Genomic DNA, 17152 nt, shown 5'->3' with positions numbered 1-17152 from the left:
AATAAGAGTCATGTAAAGAGTTCTTTTTTTCGTTGTAATAAGCAAGGAGGGTGTATGCCATTGATGTACAACGCGAGCAATTGTGAAATACCTCCAACTCATTCACAATTCTCGTAAAGTCCGGACAGCTAGCTAGATTTCGACCTCAGTTCTTAGCCTGAGAAACTATCTCTTGGTGATTAGTAGTCATGACTTCAGATCTTTCTTTACACATGTGTAGATACACTTTACACTCTTATCACATGTCCTTATTTGTTATCAGTGCTAGGATTGTGCCTTGATAGCTAGATTGACATCTCCATTTTGCTGTGAGCTTAACTGTTTTGCACATGTCACGTTTGATGGAATCTGAGCTTATATTTTGTCCTTAGGTTTTGTAGGCACACCTCTGGTAAACCTTCACGAGACTTCAACTCGTCCACTAGGGACACTTAGTGGTTTAAAAGGCTTAGTGCATACGCTAAATGCACTCGAGAGACCAGCGACAGTGGTATAGTTAGGATTTCCTTAGTTCTGTTTTACTTGAGGACAAGTAAAATTCAGGTTTGGGGGTATTTGATGAGTGCCAAATATTGTATATATTTATCCCTTTTTGTTGGCATTTAACTCATCTTTTGCGCATTAATTCTACATTTTATCCCATATTCTGTATTTTCATTGTTTTCAAGAATAAATATTTTATTAATTAATTTTGCATTTTTAGGTAATAAATAAAGTTCGGATGAGACGTGGAGCGAAAAGAGCAGAAAAGTAGTGAAAAGCCGGGAGAAATTACGCAAGGAAACCGCAAAGAATGGTGCGCACAACCTCATTTTCTACACACAAAAGCGCCTCCGTTCTCAGCCATCAGATCAGTTCTCAGGAGCATCCGACGGTCGCTCCTTCATAGAGCATCAAAATCTGATGTTTCTGCCGAGCACCACAGCGCTGAAATTCCAAGCCTTCAGATTAGATGGTAGTTGAATCCAACGGTCGCTCCTATGCCTGTGCATCAACTCCCGATGATTCCGCCTAACACTACAACACCTAACTCAATCTAGCACCGTTGACTTCGTTGTATTTTACATCCTACGGTCGCTACAAGCTGCCTCTTCCTTAGCCGTCCGATCTACCTACCATCTCCACACCCCACGGCTAAGCATCGCAAGACATCGAAATACGATGGGCCCGCCTCACACTCAAGCAGTCGAGAACCTACACCCAACCAAACAGATCCTTCTCCTCAAACCCATCGACCACCTCTGCCATCACCTTCTCCTTCACAGGCTCTGCAACACCATGTCCTGCCACCACCATCGCCTGCAACCCACTGCCACCACCAGACCTCGAGCTTCCTTCACCACCACCAGTTCCATCACTGCCACCACCATCTCCAACACCCGACAACACCCTAGCCTAGCTATTTTCTTCATCTCACAACCTCTGAAACCCTAGGTTTTGGGGTGAGTAAAATAGCTAGAAATTAGGGGACAATAGGAGCAGGAAGAGCATCATAAGGACGATTCAGAGCATGGGTCGAGCAATTTTTGGAGTTTGGAGGCCAAATTTTGGGTAATAATTTATCCCTAAATTGTACTGTGTATTGATACTTTTGGGAAAAAGTGTGTGAAACCCTAATTTGTTAATTTGGGTATAAATAGGCAATGTGTAGGAGATGAAAAACTTGTTCTTGGACTAGCCAAGTTTCCACCCAATTTGGGTTAGCCTAATTTCAATTGTTCTTGCACTGTTAATTGTCCTGTTAAATTTCAGTTTCAACTGTTAGTTGCATTTTCACCCTTAGTTGCATTTGTTGTCATGTTAGTTTGCCATTGTTAAATGTTTGTTTGTGTGTGTTCATGTTAGACTCTCTTGTTACTGTTAAATGTGTTCTTGTTAATGCACTGTTGTTAATGTGTGATGCTCCTGTTGTTAGTTAGACTCATTGTTGTGTCACTGTGAATGCTATGTTTAGTATAATATTTGTCATGTTCTAAATCACCTTGCTAGGGACTAGATGAAGCTCTATTGTCTTATTGTGTAGTACATTGATCACATTGTTCTAGAAGGCTAAACAAGTTTAGGACAATACTGAACTTAGCTCATCATCACCTCACTTTCACAATGTATGCCAAGTATGCTTTGTAGTTAGGTTCATGAGCTGCTGATAAGCTGCAACTCAAGCTGAAGTCATAATCCCTTGACTAGTTGTGCTGTAGAAAGACAATTAGTGCTTTGGAAATAATACCATAGTTGTGTTTAACTTCCTATAGGAAAATACACAGTAAAAATTAGAGTGAATTCAACCCCTAGTTCCCATCCATAAATCCATTTTCAACTGTTAGTCTTGTTTCCTTCCACTTGTTTGGTTTACCTGCATTTTCTGTTTTGCATTTTCACTGCTTACTTGCTTTCCCTGCTGCATTTCTTCTATTGCTGCAACTGCTGCTGCAGTACTTGTGCTGCTGCACTGTTTTTCCCTCTTCTTGGCCTTGTGCTGTTTTGCCACTTCTTTGCCTGCTGCTCTGCCAAAGTGCTGCTGCTGCCCCTTCTTCTCCTGCAGCCAAGCCAATTCTTCTGTTGCTGCTGCCTTTCTGCAGCTGCTGCTGCAAACTGCTGCAGCTCTTGCTCCTGCTGCTTGCTTTGCTCTCCATTTACTAAGCCCAACCATCTGAGCCCAACTCACAGTTCACTTCCAAAAACCCAGAGAACAATTTGAGCCCAACTGTAAGACCAAGGCCAAAGCCTAGTGAAATGCTAAGCCCAAGTCATAGTTGAACTGTTGAGCCCAAAGCTCAATCCAGTTTCTAGAACCAAAGCCCATTTGCACTTTAAATATAACTGAGCCCATGCTCAGTTCATTTTATGTTTAACAAACCACTAAGCCCAATTCATTCAAAGGGCATTCAAACCCATTAGCACTCAAAACTCCATTTAAGCCAAAAGGCTTCTAAACCCAAAGCAAATCTAGGAACCCAATTAGCTAAAACACTTCCGAAACACACCCAATCTCTGTGGATCGACCCGTACTTGCATGAGCTACAACTGACGACCGTGCACTTGCGGTATTACTGTAGGCCCGTTTCCATTGCACCAAATTTATACGCCTTTCCTGGCCTGCCAATACCAAGTATGCATACCATCATTTAAAATCAAAATTAAGGGGTTTAAGTTCGCATACCCAGTTTGCAAACTGCTCCAAGTCATGAAATTTCGTTTGCAAACCCGTATGCATACTTGCCGGTAGACGTCGATATTCGGTAAACTTGTTTTGCCCGTAATTTCTTCGTACGAAGTCGGAATGACCTCATTATTTTTGCATTCGCTTCCTCTTTGATTTCTATTCAAAATGAAGATGAGAATTTATGAATTTGGATGAGTTAAGATTGGTATTTGTCCTGTCTCTTGTTTTTGAGTGTTTTGCTCCATTTCATTGCACTTGTTCCACTTCTCTTGGAATTGGGCACTTGTATTCTTGGAGTACTACTCTTCTAAGCTCATTGTAGATTTTACAAGAATGTTGTTGGTGAATCACAAAGAAGGGAGTTCAAGAACGGGCAGTAGTATGCATTACTATAGGATTCTTGAATGTTCACAATCATCTTATGTGAACTGTAGTGCATGGTCGTTAATGACTTTGTATGTTCTTCTTTGTTAAGAAAATATTTTTATACGCCTTTGGTAGCTATTCTTGGTGTAAATCCGAGCGAAAAATATTGATTCTACCCTCTAAGGACAAATCATCTTATATGTGCATTACGAGTTTGTCTTGATGCCTAGGAAACTTCTTATGAGAATTTATTCTTGTTTTTGAGAAAGATTACTAGAGTTTGGAATAGAATTGTGATTACACATAGCTATGTCCAACGTTTTCATCTTCATGTTTTTAGATTTATTGGTTTAAATTCTAAAATTGTTTGGAAGATAATTTTTGCAGTGTTAATCTTTATGGTTTTATATATTGCAAATTATTATGGGATATGTGTGTTTTCTTCCGTGAACTATGATTGTCTATACCTTGTCAAAATTAAGTCTTTGGTATGTCGATATGCATGTATTGATAAAAGAATGAATAGATTTTTGACAAATACAAAAGTTAAGCCTATTGTGTCAAATATTGATGGAAGATAGGTTAAAATATTTTGTTTGCAAGGATTATGTCTATTGAATTTCGTTATGCGAATAGTGATGGAAAATAGAATGAATCCTTGTGTATTCCGCAGCATTGATCTTCCCTAATCCATATTTTATGTATTACCGTGAGGCTCTGTAAAGTGTCTTATGTTGAGCACTAAACGACCAAGTTGATTATTTTTATGATTAGATTTGTTGTTGTTCCGTGAGGTACTTTATGTCGAGCATATTCAACTAAATTAATCATCTTGTTCGGTTATTTAGTTGTTGCTCCGTAAGTTTTCTTATGATGAGCATGACCAATTAAATTGATTACTTTGGTGATTAGTTTGGTTGTGTATTTCGATTAGATTAATTATGGGTTCTCTTGTGATTAATCTAATTGTATATTTTTGAGTCTCCATAAGTTCACTTATGTTGAGCATTTTCGATTAAATTAATCATGGGTTCTCTTGTGGTTAATTTAATTGAGGTCTTTGGATTCAAATTCATACTTGTATGTGATTTGTTATGTCCAAAAAAATCCTTCTTTTCTTTCGAAATTAAGGTCGCTCTTGTTATTCTTTCGGGAATGACATTTTATGGGGGAGAGTTCTTAATTGAACTTGTGCTTAATTGCCAAATCTTTGTGGGGAGTGCGGCTGTGGAATATTATAGGGATTATCTTGTATCTTCATAAACTCCATGATGAATGCATTTAGCTTCGGCTTTATGATTGCATCTAAATAAGTTGATATTTTGCTTTCTTTTGGTCATGAAATGTCTCTTTCGGAAATTTCATTAGGATCCCGTTATTGCACCTTTGCCAATTTTATTGACAAAAAGGGGGAGAATTAATATGTAGTTCACACTACATATATATATGGTTTTCGGATCATTATGTAAGGGGGAGTGGTTTCCATGTGAGGTGGAGTATTGACTAAGGGGGAGTGATGCATATTACCATAGTATTGTTGTTGAAGTTGTGATACAATTGAACTTTGACGCTGTGTAATGATACTATGACATTGTATAACAATGATTGAGAACTCTTGTTTTCTCATTGTTATAGCTACGGATTTTCAACAACGATGATGCAGAACTTACAACCTTTGGGATCATTAGATTACTTCGAAGTGACGAAGATTTCGAGTAATGTTGAAGATTAGACATGTGGAATATGAGCTATAAAAGTTAATTTATTTATTTTTTGTATTCCATATGTATTGATAGTTTTGTCACTAAAATTGACAAAGGGGGAGATTGTTAGAGCATTGCTCGGTCGAACTCGCATGTGTTGCTATCTCAAGCATGTTTGTCAATGTTAGTGATCAAAACTATAAGTCTTGATTTCTAGTCTACTATAGCTAAGGTCTCCGACTAGGATCGAAAGTGTAGTTGAGCTCAAGAACTCCATGGAAATCATCATACAAGACGAAGGACTACTCAAGGAACCAGTGGATCTTCATCGACTAAAAGGTATGTGGAGACTTGAACTTATCTATCACTCAAAATTCTATTTATCTCTTATCTTGAGACAAAAGTCGTTTTGCTATATAGACTTATATTATACACATTTGCTATTTCGAGGCGAGTTTATCTCGCCTATCTATTTCTCGAAATATGTGTTGGTAAGCTTTCGCTTTAGCCAAGTTCATCTTTACCTAGTGAAGAAATTCATGACAAGTTTCAATCACTTGGAAAGTTGCTTACTTTGACGAAAAATAGTTTGTGAATAACAACTATAGAATATCAACGTCCTCTAAGAATGTTTCAATGATTTAAATGAGAGTTTAGATTATATAACTATTGGAGGATATAAGCATTGTTGTGGAAACACATATATGTATAAGTCCTTATTCCTTGAACCGAAGTTTGCGAACTTTGTTGATCAAGAGAACCGGAATAGTGGCGTGAGCTAAGTCCGTGAACTCAGTCCGCGAAGTTCTCAACCCGAGAAATTCTGATGGAGTTTGTGAACTCCGTCCGGGAACTTAAGTCCGCGAACCCAGTCCGCGAACTTGAGTAGGTTATATCTAAAAGCGATGTTTGTGAACTTATTCTTATACAAACTAAGGAATGCAAATTGCAAACCGTGGCTATATAGTTCATGAACCGATTCGAGTGAATCAAATCGTTTTTGCTTCAATTGTGTCTTGTGTAGTTACATAAGATTTCCTTGCAATTGAACAACTCTCTAAATAGTTCATTTGAGTCACTTGAACTAGTTATGGTGAAGAAGAATATGGTTGATATGAAAGTGATCATATGGCTAACCGTTTTGTTGACTATTGTTGAACCAACAAATGTACAAGTTTGGGTACGGTTACACAAGCCTAGAAACGTGCATTTCATTTGTGTGTAACAAGCTAGTTTTCGATCTAACGGTTGAAAGATATTAGCTTGAATCTAATCAGGTTTTCATCTAACGGTGAATATTGAATGCTTTGTTACCAAACTAACATTGATTGCAAATCCTGATTTGAAAGACTATATAAGGGAGAACTCTAGCAACTGGGAAACCTAATCCCCACACCTTCTGTGTGATACTAGTTGTGCTAAGCTAGAGTGGATTATCCTTTAACCTTTGGTTTCTTCTTCTAAACCAGGTTAACGACTTAAAGACTTCATCGGGATTGTGAAGCCAGACCGATACTACTTTCTTGTAGTTGTGTGATCTGATCTTGTTGTTTCTATCGTACGAGTACAATTGTAATAATTGGCTTGAGATTGATATCTATGATAGGAAAGATATAAAGGTTGTTAGAGCATTGGTCGGTCGAACTAGCATGCGTTGCTATCTCAAGCATGTTTTTCAATGTTAGTGATCAATACTATAAGTCTTGATTTCTAGTCTACTATATCTAAGGTCTCGGACTAGGATAGAAAGTGTAGTTGAGCTAGATAACTCCATGGCAATCATCATACAAGACGAAGGACTACTCAAGGAACCGGTGGATCTTCATCGACTAAAAGGCATGTGGAGACTTGAACTTATCTATCACTCAAAAGTCTATTTATCTCCTATCTTGAGATAAAAGTCATTTTGTTATATAGACTTAGATTATACACATTTGATATTTCGAGCCGAGTTTTTCTCGCCTATCTATTTCTCAAAATATGCGTTGGTAAGCTTTCTCTTTAACCAAGTTCATCTTTACCTAGTGACGAAAGTCATGACAAGTTTGAATCACTTTGGAAATTTCTTACTTTGACGAAAAATAGTTTGTGAATAACAACTATAGAATATCAACGTCCTCTAAGAATGTTCCAATGATTGAAATGAGAGTTTAGATTATATAACCATTGGAGAATATAAGCATTGTTGTGGAAACACACATATGTATAAGTCCTTATTCCTTGAACCAAAGTTTGTGAACTTTGTTGATCAAGAGAACCGGCATGGTGGCGTGAGCCAAGTCCGCGAACTCAGTCCGCGAACTGGCGGAAGTTCTCGACCCGAGAATTTCTGCTGGAGTTTGTGAACTCCGTCCGCGAACTTGAGTAGGTTATATCTAAAAATGATTTTTGTGAACTTATTCTTATATAAACTAAGGAATGTCGTGGCTATATAGTTCATGAACCAATTCGAGTGAATCAAATCGTTTTTGCTTCGATTGTGTCTTGTGTAGTTACATAAGATTTCCTTGCAATTGAACAACTCTTTAACTAGTTTATTTGAGTCACTTGAACTAGTTATGGTGAAGAAGAATATGGTTGATATGAAAGTGATCATATGGCTAACCATTTGGTTGACTATTGTTGAACCAACAAATATACAAGTTTGGGTACGGTTACACAAGCCTAGAAACGTGCATTTAATTTGTGTGTGACAAACTAGTTTTCGATCTAACGGTTGAAAGATATTAGCTTGAATCTAAATCAGGTTTTCATCTAACGGTGAATATTGAATGCTTTCTTACCAAGCTAACATTGATTGCAAACCCTGATTTGAAAGACTATATAAGGGAGAACTCTAGAAACTGGGAAACCGAATCCACACACCTTCTGTGTGACACTAGTTGTGCTAAGCTAGAGTCGATTCTGTTTTAACCTTTGGTTTCTTCTTCTAAACCAGGTTAACGACTTAAAGACTTCATTGGTTGTGAAGCCAGACCGATACTACTTTCTCGTAGTTGTGTGATCTGATCTTGCTATTTCTATCGTACGGTACAATTGTAATAATTGGCTTGAGATTGATATCTCCGATAGGCAAGATATAAAATAAATCACAAACAGTTCGTCTCATCGTTTGTAATTCCACAATATATTTTTTCGCTGCGTCGATTAGGATTATTGTGAGGTGATTGATAATACTAGGCTGTTCCTCGGGAATATAAGTCTGGTTTATCAATTGGTGCATGTTCACCTTGATTTATCAAAAGACGAAACAAAACTCGTAGGTATATTCGTGGGAGACGGATTTATCTATTACCGTAGACTTTTTTGTGTGATACAGATTTGTTTATTAAAGTCTTCGACTTTGGGTCGTAGCAACTCTTGGTTGTGGGTGAGATCATCTAAGGGAATCAAGTATGTAGTATCCTGCTGGGATCAGAGACGTAGGAGCATAACTGTACCTTGGATCAGTGTGAGATTGATTGGGGTTCAACTACAGTCCAGACCGAAGTTAATTTGGAGTAGGCTAGTGTCTGTAGCGGCTTAATACAGTGTGTGTTCAATCTGGACTAGGTCCCGGGGTTTTCTGCATTTGCGGTTTCCTCGTTAACAAGTTTGAGATAACAAAACTTGCGAGTTTGACCGAGCAGTGCTCTAACGAACTTGACTTTTTATTAGGGTTGTATTTAGTAATTTTTAAAATTAATAAAATGTAAATTTTAAATGTAAAATTTCGGTTCTATTTAACCCGAATGTGGGTTGAATTTAGTCAATGCCTTACAAAAATGACATTAAAACAAATGTCAAGGGTTCACTAAGAGGAGTATGAGGACACTGAACACATAACGTGCCATCTACAAACTGTGCAAAACAACGACTCGACGTAACCCAGCTCGGATGCGAAGGAACAATTGTTTCTTTCTTTAAGAATTTGAAATCATATCAATTTCCACTCATTTTGATGAGCCATAAATCATCAGGTTGAAGCTTAAAATGACAGTCATTTTAAAAAAAAAATATCGGCAGTTGAGGGGTGCAAATTGGGCCGGGCCGGGCTGCCCGACCTAATTATTAAATGGGACGGTATAGGGCGGGCATGATAATCTCTTACCCATGAAATTAAAAGGGTCGGGCGGATAGGATTATTTATCAACAGTTAGTACCCATGCCCTGCCCAAGCCTGTTATGTAATTTGTGCTCGGGCGGGTAGGGAAGGGAGGGCCTTGAATATTACTTAAAATTAATATTACAAAAATATATATGTATTATTATTAAAACTAAAAAGAACGTAATGTAATAACACACAAGTATTACTTAAAATTAATAATCAAATACGAGATTGAGATGGGAACAAGATAAACCAAACTTCCTATAATTTTTCTTAAATTGAATCATCAGATAAGGAAACTACCTTAGATTTTGCTCAATATTTTCTCTATATGGTTAACAAATTCCTATGGAGTAAAAGTTAAGAAACACATATGAGAACTACGAGGAAAATGAAAACAGTCATTTAGGCTAAGTAAATGTATACCATTGACGGGCTAATGGGCGGGTAACATTGATGGGCTAATAGGGAGGGTATTGGGCAAGGAAATAAAATTTGACTTGTGGACTGTGCCCGCCCTTTTATTTAAATGGGCTAGGTCGGGCCGGCCCGTAATGGGCCACGGGAACCCATGGGTTGTCATGGGACAGGGCGGACGGTGCTGGGCCTTGGGCTGCCGGGCAAAATTTAGAACGATTTTTTGGGGACCATGGTTTTTTTGGGGGGACCATGGTTTTATTTTGGGTAAAGGAATTAGAAGTAATTTTAGTCACCTCATATCTAGTTATTTATTTAATACCTAATCTACCCTCTTAATTAATTTTAGGTTATAATTAGTGAATGATTTAGTTAAAAAAAATTAGTGAGATTAAATTAAAAGATGGGTTTATTATTAGTTGAGTAGAATTATTGAGAGAGTAGAATTAGAGAAGATGAAGGAGAAAAACATGGAAAATATTTTTTTTTTCCAATTCACTAAGTTTGAGTATTCAAATGATGAAAACTCATCTGATTCTTCATCTCCATCCTCTCCTATAATATTTGTTAATCTTCAAAATGATCCGGATTTGAACTGGATTTTGAACAGTTTGGTTACTTTATATGAAGAACAAATAACGGACTCATCTGAAGCTGTAGTTCGGTTGCCCCGTGAGATGAACAAGTAATCGAACTCATCTGAAAGTGTAGTTCGGTTACTTGTTCCAAACACGCAGATTACCGAACTCTCAAATAATAGAATTTCTAGGAGTTACAGCGTTATGTTCGGTTGGTTCTCAACTAACCGACCTTTGGTGTACAAAGTTCGGTTGGTTCGCAAACTGCATGCACTTTTGATCTAACCAAACTTTACGTAATATAAGAGTATATAAGTTTACAAAGTTAGGTTCTTTCGCAAACTTGAACCTAACATCTAACCAACCGAACTCTGAGTTCGGTTTCCGCGATAAAATTGTGAAGTTGCCGAACTTAACAAACAAAAAAATGTGAAGTTCCAGCGTCTATTGGATAAGTTCGGTTACTTTGTAGTTTTAAAAGTTTTTGCGAACAAACCGAACTCTATTGGCTAAGTTCGGTTATTTTGGAACTCAACATAGTGGCCACAACAACACAGTTCGGTTAGACTGGATTTGTTTTTTTTTTCGGTTTCAAGGGTGGAGTTCGGTTACTTTGTAGTTTTAAAATTTTTTGCGAAACAACCGAACAGAGAGGTTGGTGACTTAGTTTTAAATCCAATAGAACCGAACTGTTCTTCGTGTTCTTCATTTTCAAGAAGTTCGGTTAGTAAACTAGGATTTTTTGGAAAACCGGCCTAACCGAACATGGCTCTGTAACTCCTATTAAAACCTTATTTTGATGATTTTTATTCGATTGAAGCAATCAAAATCAAATTAAAGTGAAGGGTTTGTTGGAAAATATCTCCAAAGTGGTCACATGGCAGAATCAGGTTGCGGCTGGCGTCTTTTATACTCGATAAAATTATTATGTAACCGAACTTAATTGTGATTGCATTGATGTTGTTACATTTCTTAAATAGGCGGTGGCGATGGTGGTGGGAGGAGGTGGTAATCGGTGGTTGGTGGTGGTGATAATCGGAGGTGGTGGTGGTGGTGGTAATCGGCGGTGGTGGGCGGTGGTGGTGGTTGTGGTAATCGGTGGTTGATGGTGGTGATAATCAGAGGTGGTGGTGGTGGTAATCAACGGTGGTGGGCGGCGGTGGTGGGACGAGGTGGTGGTGGTTATATATATAGGTGGTTATTAGGTTGGTTTTAAATTAAATTAGATTAAGGATAGATTAGTCATTTCAACGTTTTATGACACCCCTTATCATTATAGGGAAGGTGGCATAATAAAACCATGGTCCCCTCAAATAAACGATGCTCCCTAAAAAATCATTCAAAATTTACACATCTAGGCAGTTCTGTTTTTAAAATTCTAACCATTGTCCAAGTCCTCTTCTTCATACAAAGCCTGTTGGTCAAGACAAGAGGTCACGCATTTGATTTATTTTGATATGAGCCAAACTTTCTCCTTACTTTTTACCGAGATACTGTTTTGTTTCAGATAGCTAACTTCTAGTTTTCATTGTGAAGATATGGGTGCCTGAACAATTTCAAGAGTGGTTTAAGTAAATCTCAGCCGTCCATGATCAACTCGAGATGAGAGTGATATGTAAAGACTAAAGACTACACCACCACATATTCTTTCAAAACTGACAAGAAATATCTTCTGATTTACATGAACCGCCAGATTCTGAAAATCCATTTGGCAGAGCAGCAGCCAGTAGTACTCTCAACTCTTACCATGGAAATCAGATTGAATATCTAAATTCAAGATGAGAACCAATAAAAATATGCTGATGTGTAGATTTTCTCTATCCACAACATCTCCTTATTCCTCTATTTAATACCTCTCTACTCCTTTACTTAACTTCATCAGCTTCTTCATCCTCTAGAAAACATAACAAAGAACAGGTGAACAACAAAGAAGCACTAGAAAAAGAGAGTCATGGCCACCTCTGCCATTCAAAGGTCTGCATTCGCTGGTCAAACTGCTTTGAAGCAACAAAATGAGTTCATCCGCAAAGTTGGCAATGTCGAAGGTGGTCGTATCTCCATGCGACGCACTGTAAAAAGCATTCAATCAAGCATGTGGTAATTACACAACTCCATTTTAAGGCATGTAATTTAGTATACTACTTTGATATTTTCAAATCGTAATATGACCCTCATTTTCGGAATTTTGAATAAACAGGTATGGACCAGACAGACCCAAGTACTTGGGACCATTCTCAGAACAGACCCCATCTTACCTCACTGGTGAATTCCCAGGTGACTACGGTTGGGACACAGCCGGGTTATCTGCTGACCCAGAGACATTTGCAAAGAACCGCGAACTCGAAGTGATCCACTGCAGGTGGGCTATGTTGGGTGCCCTAGGATGCGTCTTCCCTGAGGTTCTCTCAAAGAACGGTATCAACTTCGGCGAGGCAGTATGGTTCAAAGCTGGATCACAGATCTTCTCCGAGGGAGGTTTGGACTACCTTGGAAACCCCAACTTGGTACATGCCCAAAGCATTCTTGCAATCTGGGCTACTCAGGTTGTGCTAATGGGGTTTGTGGAGGGATACAGAGTTGGTGGTGGTCCACTTGGAGAAGGACTAGACAAACTTTACCCCGGTGGATCTTTTGACCCTCTAGGATTAGCTGATGACCCAGAGTCATTCTCTGAATTGAAGGTAAAGGAAATCAAGAATGGAAGACTTGCTATGTTCTCTATGTTTGGGTATTTCGTTCAGGCTATTGTTACCGGAAAGGGTCCAATTGAAAACCTTTATGACCACATCGCCGATCCTGTTGCAAACAATGCATGGGCTTACGCTACTAACTTTGCTCCTGGAAAATGAATGTAATTTTTCCTAGGGTGTATCAAGGTTTCAGGCTTGTTAAGTCTTCTGTTGTTATTTGTGTGTAAATTGTTTATGAATAGTAAGCAGTTGTTATCAAATTTCTAGTGTTTTGTGCTGCATAGGATATACTAGTACTTAATTACTCAAATGGGATGACAAAAGAACAAACAAAACTAAATGCTGCAGGAAAATTCTTACATCCCTCCTACAATACTAAATAATATCCAAATTTGCAAGAGCAAGGAAAGAAACAGAATAATACCTGTAAATGGGTTTCTTTCTCACTAAGCTCGATCACCAATAGTCCTTGTGTTTGAGAAATGGCCCAATCTGCTATTGCCCCTCACAATGATTTCACAATTGTGAATCCCTAAGAGAAGTTCAATAACAGAGTGGCAACTGCTACTTCATACCTCTGGCCGGGGCTAGCAAACTCAGGCTCCCCATACTTCCCTCTAACACATAACACGATTAGAGTCAGGTCAGGAGGAACCCAATCAAACTACATCAGTTCTCTTAGTTCTCTCACCTTAAAGAGGTATGTCCAGTTTAGCAGCTGCTGCATGTAAGTTAGAGAGAGTGAAATATTAAATACTCCCTCTGTTTCTGAAAGACCGTCCTCTATTCCTTTTTCGTCAGTTTCAAAATTGTGTGTCATACTTTTTCAATGAACTCTCTAATATATCCTTGAATTCTTTATAATCATAAATCCATTTTTAACGTGACCCAATCTAAAATATTAAAGAAATTAGTATATTTGAGGAAACAAATATATCATTCATTCCTTTTAAGAAAATATACATTTAACTCTAAAAAATAAATTTCTTATAAGGTTTATACTTCATAAATTCGATATTTTTTAAATATTCCTTTTATATTTCGTATTTATAATTCTCACAACAATTTTGGATAGTCTTTATTACTAGCATTTTTATTAAAATAAAATAGGTAAGTAACTAAGGGTAGTCAAGTAAAATAGTATGGTCTCCTTAATATTCTGAGAAAGTCAAAGCGGACTATCTTTGTGAAACGGAAGGAGTACAATTCTTTCTTATCGATTTCGAACATGTGCTTAGCCTCACATACACCTGCAGTGAAAACAAATGGAAAATTGAAGTGCTCAGATTTGGCTTGGTTCACATCGAGCTTAAAAAAACCAGTTTAAGCTTGGATGAATGATTGAACTAGGATTGCCTTCAGCTTGTTTGTGACGAGCTCAAGGCATTTGCTCAATAGAGCTTAGGCATTGATTTATATTTACAACAGGTTACATTTGAACTTCACAAGACTATTTAAAAGAAAAATCGTTTAAAATGCCTAAACATGAGTCAAATTTTTAAAAGATGATGCTTTGTGATTTTAATCAATAATACCACATTTAAAACCCCGTTGATAGTGTGTATGTTAGACACGAAACCTATAAGATCTAAATTAAAGTAAAGTAATGAGCTGAACTAGAATGAACTATTTGAGACTCAGGGATTAACCACGAGCTTTTTGAGTTTTACACTCCAAAGCTCAGGCTTGACTTGTTTCATTGAGGTCAGCCTCAAACTACCCAGAAAAGAGTATGGAGCTTAATAGAGCCCTGTGATTCACCAATCTGAACATAGGTCTAGCAACCAATAATGCTGTTCAGTAATTTTAGTTAGTAGTTTAAGACTGTATCCATTCACGTAAGTTTAAAATTTAAGCAACTGCCACACCGGCTTGACTATAAGAAGTTAATACTAGGTATTGCATTTTCTGTAAAATGCCCTGCTTTATAGTTTTTCCTGAGTTACTTAATGACCACAAAATCATAATGGTGCACAAGGAGATCTTAAAAATCCAGGTGGATGAACCATAGCCCAAAGTATCAATCTTACCCTCAAACAAAATTGACTGGATATCTAGACTCAAGATGAGAGCCAATAGAGAGATGCTGATGTGGAAAATTCCTCATCCACACTCTCCTAATTCTTCTATAATAACTCTGTGGTCTTTCTCTTCAATTCATCAGCTCATACTCTAAAACTGAAAACAAAGAATAGGAAGAACAACAAAGAAGCACTAAATAATCATGGCCACATCTGCAATTCAACGGTCTGCAATTGCTGGTCAAACAGCTTTGAAGCAGCAGAATGAGTTCATCCGCAAGGCTGGGAACATTGATGGTGGTCGCATCTCCATGCGCCGTACCGTGAAAAGCATTTAACAAAGCATGTGGTAAGTAATTGAGTTTACATATAATTAGTTTGCATGGTTATATGACATGAATTTCCATTTAGTAAACTATCTGATTTTTCTACTTGGATGTTAAATACATGATCTGGCTTATTAAACAGGTATGGTCCTGATAGACCTAAGTACTTAGGCCCATTCTCAGAGCAAACCCCATCGTACCTCACTGGTGAATTCCCTGGTGACTATGGTTGGGACACAGCCGGGTTATCAGCTGACCCAGAAACATTTGCTAAGAACTGTGAGCTCGAAGTGATCCATTGCAGATGGGCCATGTTGGGTGCCCTAGGTTGTGTCTTTTTTTGAGGTTCTCTCAAAGAACGGTATCAACTTTGGTGAGGCGGTATGGTTCAAAGCTGGATCGCAGATCTTCTCCGAGGGTGATTTGGACTACCCTGGAAACCCTAACTTAGTACATGCCCAAAGCATCCTTGCAATCTGGGCTACTCAAGTTGTGCTAATGGGGTTTGTTGAGGGATACAGAGTTAGTGGTGGTCCACTTGGAGAAGGACTAGACAAACTTTACCCCGGTGGATCTTTTGACCCTCTAGGATTAGCTGATGACCCAGAGTCCTTTTCTGAATTGAAGGTAAAGGAGATCAAGAATGGAAGACTTGCTATGTTCTCCATGTTTGGGTATTTTGTTCAGGCTATTGTTACAGGAAAGGGTCCTATTGAAAACCTTTATGACCATGTTGCTGATCCTGTTGCAAACAACGCATGGGCTTATGCTACAAACATTGTTCCTGGAAAATGAATGTAGCGTTTTCTAGGTGTATCATTACTTCAGAATTGTTATGTTTGCTGTAGTTCCTTGGCTGTACATTGTAATCTTCTCTAGTAGCTAGAATATATATAACTATTTTTCCTGTTACTCAGTTGGTATCTGTTTTCTGAATGCTAGGAGAGCTGTTGTCGAATTTCTAGTGTTTCTGTTGATAAAATAATAGATATATATGCAAATGGGTGGGCAAAAGAATTTTCTTTCATATAACTGCGGATGAATGGATGCTGAAGTGATGCAAGAAAATTTCGTTTTTATGTTCCTTTAAGAGTAACATAATCTTTCAAGTTGAGAGAGCATGGAAAAGAAAAGAATAATACCTGCAACTAGGCTTGCCCCTGTGACCTAGTTCAATCACCAATAGTCATTGCACAAAAAGTAACAGCTCCTGAAATGATGATTCTGCTATTATCCGTTCCTGCAAGGAGTTTACTAACAGAGATGCAGCTATTATAAACTCAAAGGTTCTTCGTTATCTGACCGAGTCTTACTGGTTTTACATTGGGTACAAAAACATCAGCAAAGATCTTGTTGTGTTCAGCAAATTCAGCTTCAATTTCCTACTCTCCATTAATAAAGAAAGAAAATACTTGAATTAAAGTAAACCGTCATTGTGTAGTATATGTAAACAATTGCTGATAACAACTCCCGGCAAAAACTGTCAGCTCAATCAAACGCAGCCTAGAACTTTTCTAACTCCAACATTTATTAATAGTTCTCTCATCTTTGAGAGGTTGATCACTTTACAAGCTGATGCATGTAAGTTAGAGAGAAAAACATGACATCCAACTGTTTGTGAAGACACCGGTTTAGTGTGCTTAGCCTCACCATTACCTTGGGGTTTAATTACACAAGCTGAGTACTGAAGAGCTAGGATTTGGCTTGGTTCATTGAGCTTAGGAAATCAAGTTTAATATTGGCTTGAAAAATTCAAGCTCGTCTTCGCTTGTTTATGTAACAAGCTCAAGCTACGTGCCTA

General features: G+C 38.0%; 1 protein-coding gene across 1 annotated transcript; it reads left to right on the top strand.

Moving 5' to 3' along the window:
* The first annotated feature begins 12179 nt into the window (after positions 1–12179).
* Positions 12180–16267, top strand: LOC113302531 (chlorophyll a-b binding protein 5, chloroplastic-like). Its single transcript, XM_026551450.1, has 4 exons — positions 12180–12411; positions 12512–13159; positions 14124–14131; positions 15746–16267. Exons 1-4 carry the CDS (start codon positions 12266–12268, stop codon positions 16144–16146), a joined length of 1203 nt encoding a protein of 400 aa, XP_026407235.1. The 5' UTR covers positions 12180–12265; the 3' UTR covers positions 16147–16267.
* The last annotated feature ends 885 nt before the right edge of the window (positions 16268–17152 follow it).

Source organism: Papaver somniferum, chromosome 1 (assembly GCF_003573695.1).
Source record: "Papaver somniferum cultivar HN1 chromosome 1, ASM357369v1, whole genome shotgun sequence".
NCBI classification, from domain to species: Eukaryota; Viridiplantae; Streptophyta; class Magnoliopsida; order Ranunculales; family Papaveraceae; genus Papaver; species Papaver somniferum.
The sequence above is the reverse complement of the archived record's forward strand: the minus strand, read 5'-3'. Positions and strand labels throughout refer to the sequence as shown.